The following is a 10,000-nucleotide window of genomic DNA, read 5'->3' on the forward strand; positions in this document are numbered from 1 at the left end:
GAAGCAGCAATGCTAATAATGCTACTACTAAACTCATTCATGCTAATAATGCTAATAATGCTACTACTACACTCATTCATGCTAATAATGTTAATAATAATACTACTTAACTCATTCATGTTAATAATGCTACTACTAAACTCATTCATGCTAATAATGCTAATAATGCTACTACTAAACTCATTCATGCTAATAATGTTAATAATAATACTACTTAACTCATTCATGTTAATAATGCTACTACTAAACTCATTCATGCTAATAATGCTACTAATAAACTCATTCATGCTAATAATGCTAATAATGCTACTACTAAACTCATTCATGCTAATAATGCTACTAATAAACTCATTCATGCTAATAATGCTAATAATGCTACTACTAAACTCATTCATGCTAATAATGCTATTACTAAACTCATTCATGCTAATAATGCTATTACTAAACTCATTCATGCTAATAATGCTACTACTAAACTCATTCATGCTAATAATGCTAATAATGCTACTACTAAACTCATTTATGCTAATAATGCTATTACTAAACTCATTCATGCTAATAATGCTAATAATGCTACTACTAAACTCATTCATGCTAATAATGCTACTACTAAACTCATTCATGCTAATAATGCTAATAATGCTACTACCAAACTCATTCATGCTAATAATGCTACTACTAAACTCATTCATGCTAATAATGCTAATAATGCTACTACCAAACTCATTCATGCTAATAATGCTACTACTAAAGTCATTCATGCTAATAATGCTACTAATAAACTCATTCATGCTAATAATGCTAATAATGCTACTACTAAACTCATTCATGCTAATAATGCTAATAATGCTACTACTAAACTCATTCATGCTAATAATGCTACTACTAAACTCAGTCATGCTAATAATGCTACTACTAAACTCATTCATGCTAATAATGCTACTACTAAACTCATTCATGCTAATAATGCTATTACTAAACTCATTCATGCTAAAAATGCTACTCTAAACTAATTCATGCTAATAATGCTAATAATGCTACTACTAAACTCATTCATGCTAATAATGCTAATAATGCTACTACTAAACTCATTCATGCTAATAATGCTAATAATGCTACTACTAAACTCATTCATGCTAATAATGCTAATAATGCTACTACTAAACTCATTCATGCTAATAATGCTAATAATGCTACTACTAAACTCATTTATTCTAATAATGCTAATGCTACTACTAAACACATTCATGCTAATAATGCTAATAATGCTACTACTAAACTCATTCATGCTAATTATGCTAATAATGCTACTACTAAACTTATTCATGCTAATAATGCTACTACTAAACTCATTCGTGCTAATAATGCTACTAATAAACACATTCATGCTAATAATGCTATTACTAAACTCATTCATGCTAATAATGCTACTACTAAACTCATTCATGCTAATAATGCTACTACTAAACTCATTCATGCTAATAATGCTACTACTAAACTCATTCATGCTAATAATGCTAATAATGCTACTACTAAACTCATTCATGCTAATAATGCTAATAATGCTACTACTAAACTCATTCATGCTAATAATGCTTCTACTAAACTCATTCATGCTAATAATGCTAATAATGCTACTACTAAACTCATTCATGCTAATAATGCTAATAATGCTACTACTAAACTCATTCATGCTAATAATGCTAATAATGCTACTACTAAACTCATTTATTCTAATAATGCTAATGCTACTACTAAACACATTCATGCTAATAATGCTAATAATGCTACTACTAAACTCATTCATGCTAATTATGCTAATAATGCTACTACTAAACTTATTCATGTTAATAATGCTACTACTAAACTCATTCGTGCTAATAATGCTACTACTAAACACATTCATGCTAATAATGCTATTACTAAACTCATTCATGCTAATAATGCTACTACTAAACTAATTCATGCTAATAATGCAAATAATGCTACTACTAAACTCATTCATGCTAATAATGCTAATAATGCTACTACTAAACTCATTCATGCTAATAATGCTAATAATGCTACTACTAAACTCATCCATGCTAATAATGCTACTACTAAACTCATTCATGCTAATAATGCTACTACTAAATTATATTATTCTAAAAATGCTAATGCTACGACTACACTGATTTATGCTAACAATGTTGATGCTAGTACTGCCCTCATGTATGCTAACGATGCTGATGCTACCACTGCTCTTTTTTATGATAATATTGCTGATGCTACTACTGCTGTCATGTATGTAAATATTGCTAGTTATACTAATGCTGTTGTCGTCCACTTAATTGACCTTTTGTGTCCTACCTTGGGTCCTCTTACTTAGTTTCGACGCTGTCCTAATTCTGCTCGGGCACATTTGTGGACAGCCGCGGGTCCTTCAAAGTGTCAGTGTTTGGAAGGTTTATAGTTGTTGTGAAGAAGTACGTGATTAGCAAGTCGCCACTGCTCGGCACTCACCATTAAGGGGTTGGAATTGGGGGTTGAATCACCAAAAATGATTCCCGAGCGCGGCCAGCGCTGCTGCTCACTGCTCCCCTCACCTCCCGTTGATTGATTGAGACTTTTATTAGTAGATTGCACAGTACAGTACAATTGACCACTAAATGGTAACACCCCAATAAGTTGTTCAACTTCTTTAAGTCGGGGTCAACGTTCATCAATTCCTGGTTCATCCTTTTCATCCATCCATCCATCCAACCATCTATTCATCAATCCATCATTCGTCCACCCATCCAACCATCCATCTATCCATCATCCATTCATCCATATACCCATCCTTATACCCTATTATCCATCCACACATCCATCAATCCATCCATTCATTCATTATCCATCAATCCACCCAGTCATGGATCCATCAATCCATCCATCCATTTATTCAAATCCATCCATCCATTTATCCATCCATCATCCATTCATCCAACAATTCATCCATTTATTCATACATCCATATTTCCATCCATTTAACCATTCATCATTCATCCATCATCCATCCATTCATCATGCATTCATTCATTCATCCATCCATCCATCCATCCATCATCATCTATCATCCATTCATCATCCATCTAATCATCATCCATCCATCATCCATCCATCATCCATCCATTCATCATCATTCATCCATCATTAATCCATCATCATCCATCCATCATCCATTTATCCAGCCATACATCCATCCATCATTTATCCATGCCTTCATACCATCTATACATCCAACATTTATCATCCATCCATTCAACCATTCATCCATCTACTCATACAGCTATCAATCCACCCACTCATCCATCCATTTATTCATATCCATCCATCATCTATCCAGCCATCCATCCTTTTCATCCATCCATCTATCCATCCATCTATTTATCAATCCACCATTCGTCCACCCATCCAACCATCCATCTATCCATCATCCATTCATTCATATACCCATCCTTATACCCTATTATCCATCCACACATCCATCAATCCACCCACTCATCCATCCAATTATTCAAATCCATCCATCCATTTATCCAGCCATCCTCCATTCATCCAGCAAATCATCCATTTATTCATCCATCCATATGTCCATCCATTTAACCATTCATCCAGCAATTTATCCATCATCCATCCATCCATCCATCCATCCATCCATCCATCCATCCATTCATTCACCCATCCATCCATCCATCCATCCATCCATCCATCCATCCCTCCATCCATCCATCCATCCATGATCATCTATCATCCATTCATCATCCATCCATTCATCATCATCATCCATCCATCCATCATCGTGGAATGCCTTCTCCAAGTCCACATGTAGACTGGTTGGGCAGACTCCCCTGGACCCTCAAGGACCCTGGCCAGAGTATAGAGCTGGTCCACACTTCCAGGACCAGGACCACAACCACACTGTTCCTCCTGGATCCGAAGTTCGGCAACCTGGCATCCATCCATCTATCCAACCATCCAATAATCCATTCATCCATCCATCCATCTATCCATCATCTATCTATTCATCCACCCATTCATCCATCCGACCATTCATCCATCCATCATCCATCCATTCATCATCCATCCATCCATCCATCCATCCATCCATCCATCCATCAACAATCTATCCATCCGTCATCCAGCCTTCCATCTACTATCCATCCATCCATACATCCATCCAGCCATTTATTCATTATCCATCAATCCACCCAGTCATAGATCCATCAATCCACCCACTCATCCATCCATTTATTCATATCCATCCACCCATTTATTCATCCATTTATTCATATCCATCCATCCATCCATCCATCCATCCATCCATCCATCAACCATTCTTCATTCATCCAGCCATCCATCCATCATCCATCATCCATATATCCATCTATCCATCTATCCATTTATCCATCCATCCATCCATCCATCCACCGATCCAACCACCCATTCATTCATCATCCATCAATCTACCCACTCATCATCCATTTATTCATATCCATTCATCCATCCATCCATCCATCCATCAACCCATCAAACCACCCATTCATTCTTCATCCATCAATCAACACACCCATCCATCCGTTTATTCATATCCTTCCATCCATCCATCCATACATACATAAACCATCCATCCTATTCATTCATCCATCAACCATCCATCATTCATTCATCTAAATATCCATCTAACCATCCATCATCTATCTATCTATCTATCTATCTATCTATCTATCTATCTATCTATCTATCTATCTATCTATCTATCTATCTATCTATCTATCTATCTATCTATCTATCTATCTATCTATCTATCTATCTATCTATCTATCTATCTATCTATCTATCTATCTATCTATCTATCTATCTATCTATCTATCTATCTATCTATCTATCTATCTATCCATCCATCCATCCATCCATCCATCCATCCATCCATCCATCCATCCATCCATCCATCCATCCATCCATCCATCCATCCATCCATCCATCCATCCATCCATCCATCCATCCATCCATCCATCCATCCATCCATCCATCCATCCATCCATCCATCTATCTATCTATCTATCTATCTATCTATCTATCTATCTATCTATCTATCTATCTATCTATCTATCTATCTATCTATCTATCTATCTATCTATCTATCTATCTATCTATCTATCTATCTATCCAACCATCCATACAACCATCCATTCATTCATCATCCATCAATCCCCCACTCATAGATCCATCAATCCACCCACTCATCCATCCATTTATTCATATCCATCATCCATCCATCCATCCATCCATCCATCCATCCATCCATCCATTAATCATCCATCAATCCCCCACTCATAGATTCATCAATCCAACCACTCATTCATCCATCCATTTATTCATATCCATCATCCATCCATCGATCCATCCGCCCATCCATCTATCTATCCATCCATGTTCTGTACCACTAAATGGTCATCATGGTTAGCTGGAGCCTATCCCAGCTGACATTTTCTAGCACTTACTAAATATTATCTTTGTATCATCTAGCAGTATCTTATTATTGCTTGATTATCATTTAATTATTATTTTGTTATTATCTTATATTATTATTGTATTATTTTATTATTACCTGATTATTATTTGATATTTTTTAATATTATTATATTATTATTTTTATTATTATTTTATTATATATTTTTGTTATCTTATTATTCAATTACTATCTTATGATTATTATATTATTATCGTATTATTATTGTTTTATTATCTTATTATTATCTCCATATTATTGTTTTTAATGATGTTTTCATTATCTTATCGTCTTAATTGTATCTTATCATTTTATTATGTTATTAAAGTTGTATCATTATCTTATCTTATCTTTGTATCTTATATCCTATGCTTCATTGTATCATTAACTTTTAATAATGATATCATTATCTGATGATTCTTATATCATTATATCAGCATTATCTTACTAGTATCTTATCACTATTCTCTATGGTGGACATTATTTATATTATGCCTTATTTCTGTTGGATATTATTTATGGCATACATTATTTATGTTTGATATGATTTATGTTATATATTTATGTTAGACAATATTTATGTTGGACATTATTTATGTTTGACAATATTGATGTTGAACGTCATCATTGTCAGACAATATTTATATTGAACATTATTTATGTCGGACATTATTTATGTCGGACATTATTTATGTTTGACATTATTTATATTGAACATTATTTATGTTTGACATGATTTATATTGAACATTATTTATGTTTGATATTATTTATGTTGGACATTATTTATGTTTGACATGATTTATATTGAACATTATTTATGTTTGATATTATTTATGTTGGACATTATTTATGTTTGACATTATTTATATTGAAAATTAGTTATGTTTGACATTATTTATGTTGGACATTATTTATAGCATGCATTATTTATGTTTGAAATTATTTTATGTTGAAGATCATCTTTGCCGGACATTATTTATGTTGTACATTATTTATATTAAATAATATTGATGTTGAACATAGTCTATGTTGGACATGATTTATGTTTGACATTATTTATGGTATGCATTTATGTTAGATATTATTTATGTTGGACATTATTTATGTTACATATTATTTATGTTATATATTATTTATGTTAGATATTACTTATACTGGACATTATTTGTTACATATTATTTATGTTATATATTATTTATGTTAGATATTACTTATACTGGACATTATTTATGTTAGATATTATTTTTGTTAGATATTATTTATGTCAGATATTGTTTATGTTAGATATTATTCCTGCTAGACAATATTCATGTTAGATATTATTTATGTTAGATATTATTCATGTTAGATATTATTTATGTTAGATATTTATGTTAGATATTATTTATGTCCGGTATTGTTTATGTTGGATATTATTTATGTTGGACATTATTTATGTTAGATATTATTTATGTTATATATTATTTATGTTAGATATTATTTGTGTCAGATATTATTTATTTTAGATATTATTTATGTTAGATATTACTTATACTGGACATTATTTTTGTTAGATATTATTTATGTTAGATATTATTCATGTTGGATATTATTTATGTTAGACGTTATTTATGTTAGATATTACTTATACTGGACATTATTTATGTTAGATATTATTTATGTTAGATATTGTTTATGTTATATATTTTTTATGTTAGATATTACTTGTACTGGACATTATTTATGTTAGATATTATTTATGTTATACATTATTTATGTTATATATTATTTATGTTAGATATTACTTATACTGGACATTATTTATGTTAGATATAATTTATGTTAGATATTATTTATGTTGGACATTATTTATGTTAGATATTACTTATACTGGACATTATTTTTGTTAGATATTATTTATGTTAGATATTATTTATGTTGGACATTATTTATGTTACATATTATTTATGTTAGATATTACTTATACTGGACATTATTTATGTTAGATATTACTTATATTGGACATTATTTATGTTAGGTATTATTTATGTTATATATTTTTTATGTTAGATATTACTTGTACTGGACATTATTTATGTTAGATATTATTTATGTTAGATATTATTTATGTTAGATATTACTTATACTGGACATTATTTATGTTATATATTATTTATGTTATATATTATTCATGTTAGATATTATTTTTGTTAGATATTATTTATGTTAGATATTACTTATACTGGACATTATTTTTGTTAGATATTATGGACAAGCGGTAGAAAATGGATGGATGGATATTATTTATGTTAGACAATATTTATGGTGAACAATATTTATGTATTATATTTATTTCATTCGACAGTCACGTGACTTTTGGAAACATGTCTTCATGTTTGTGTGCTTCAAGGAAAACAACGTGCGCGTGTGTCACGCGCACGTTGTTCCGACAGGAAGTCATAAAGTGAGTCAACGCGCACACACGCGCGCGCGCACGCGCCCATGCAGGGCTTCCCGGGGGTAAGGCGAGGAGCGTTACCATGACAACACCGTCGGCTCCTCAACTTTGACCCGGTCCCGACCCGAGCGCGTGTCGTGACGTGACGGAGGACGCGGAACCGCGGGCTCCTACCTTGTGGTCCACGATGGAGCAGGCAGCCTCCCGGACCTGGGCCAGGCTCAGGTCCGCAGAGTCCAGCAGGACCGCCTCGCGGCTCAAGCCGATCTGGATGTGGAAGGAGATCACGCACGACGCCGCCGCCAGCGGGCTGGGCGCGCGGATGAGCGGAGGCGCACTCATGGGGGAGCCGCGGAGGCTGAGCAGGACCACGGGCAGGACCACGGGCGGGACCGGAACACCGGCTGGACTCGACGCGCCGCCCGGTCCGCTGGACCCTGTGCGTGTGCGCGTGCGCCAGGGCGGCGAGGGGCGGGGGGGACTTCATATTCATCAGGTGGTGATGGCGATGATGACGTCACGTGTTTGACAACTTTCAACACACTTGACTTGACCAAGCCGTTGCCATGGACACCACTCTCTCTCTCTCTCCCTCTCTCTCTCTCTCGTCAGTGGGCGGAGCATCCAGTCACATGACCACTGCCTGATGAAAGTCACGTGACTTACAATAAAATACCTTTCAATGAGCAGAGTGGGCGTGTCTTTCTTTCTCTTTCTCTCGTCTTCCCTTGTTTCATCATATTTCATTTTATGTTTTACTTTCATTTTCCTCCTTTCTTTCTCTTTCTCTATTCTTCCATTGTTTCATCATATTTTATGTTTTACTTTCATTTTCCTTCTTTCTTTTTCGTTCTCTCTTCTTCCCTTGTTTCATCATATTTCATTTTATGTTTTACTTTCATTTTCCTTCTTTCTTTCTCTTTCTCTATTCTTCCCTTGTTTCATCATATTTCATTTTATGTTTTACTTTCATTTTCATTTTCTCTTTCTCTTTTTCTCTTCTTCCCTTGTTTCATCATATTTCATTTTTTTCAACTTTCATTTTCCTTCTTTCTTTTTCTTTCGCTCTTCTTCCCTTGTTTCATCATATTTCATTTTATGTTTTACTTTCATTTTCCTTCTTTCTTTCTCTTTCTCTCTTCTTCCCTTGTTTCATCATATTTCATTTTATGTTTTACTTTCATTTTCCTTCTTTCTTTCTCTTTCTCTCTTCTTCCCTTGTTTCATCATATTTCATTTTATGTTTTACTTTCATTTTCCTTCTTTCTTTCTCTTTCTCTCTTCTTCCCTTGTTTCATCATATTTCATTTTATGTTTTACTTTCATTTTCCTTCTTTCTTTCTCTTTCTCTCTTCTTCCCTTGTTTCATCATATTTCATTTTATGTTTTACTTTCATTTTCCTTCTTTCTTTCTCTTTCTCTATTCTTCCCTTGTTTCATCATATTTCATTTTATGTTTTACTTTCATTTTCATTTTCTCTTTCTCTTTTTCTCTTCTTCCCTTGTTTCATCATATTTCATTTTTTTCAACTTTCATTTTCCTTCTTTCTTTTTCTTTCGCTCTTCTTCCCTTGTTTCATCATATTTCATTTTATGTTTTACTTTCATTTTCCTTCTTTCTTTCTCTTTCTCTCTTCTTCCCTTGTTTCATCATATTTCATTTTATGTTTTACTTTCATTTTCCTTCTTTCTTTCTCTTTCTCTCTTCTTCCCTTGTTTCATCATATTTCATTTTATGTTTTACTTTCATTTTCCTTCTTTCTTTCTCTTTCTCTCTTCTTCCCTTGTTTCATCATATTTCATTCTATGTTTTACTTTCATTTTCATTTTTTCTTTGTCTTTCTCTCTTCTTCCCTTGCTTCATCATATTTCATTTTTTTACTTTCATTTTCCATCTTTCTCTTTCTATCTTCGTCCTTTGTTTCATCATATTTGATTTTTTTTAACTTTCATTTTCCTTCTTTCTTTCTCTTTCTCTCTTCTTCCCTTGTTTCATTATATTTGATTTTCTTTTTTACTTTCATTTTC

General features: G+C 33.0%; 1 protein-coding gene across 1 annotated transcript in view; it reads right to left on the minus strand.

Annotated features, from left to right (window-relative positions):
- prkd1 (protein kinase D1) overlaps nt 1-8,521 on the minus strand; it is a 53,557-nt gene extending 45,036 nt beyond the window's left edge. Inside the window, exon 1 of the mRNA XM_062034781.1 lies at nt 8,147-8,521. Coding sequence (XP_061890765.1) covers nt 8,147-8,314 — 168 coding nt within the window. The 5' untranslated portion in view covers nt 8,315-8,521. The remainder of the gene's footprint in view (nt 1-8,146) is intronic.
- Nucleotides 8,522-10,000: the final 1,479 nt, after the last annotated feature.

Source organism: Entelurus aequoreus, linkage group LG23 (assembly GCF_033978785.1).
Source record: "Entelurus aequoreus isolate RoL-2023_Sb linkage group LG23, RoL_Eaeq_v1.1, whole genome shotgun sequence".
Classification (NCBI taxonomy): Eukaryota; Metazoa; Chordata; class Actinopteri; order Syngnathiformes; family Syngnathidae; genus Entelurus; species Entelurus aequoreus.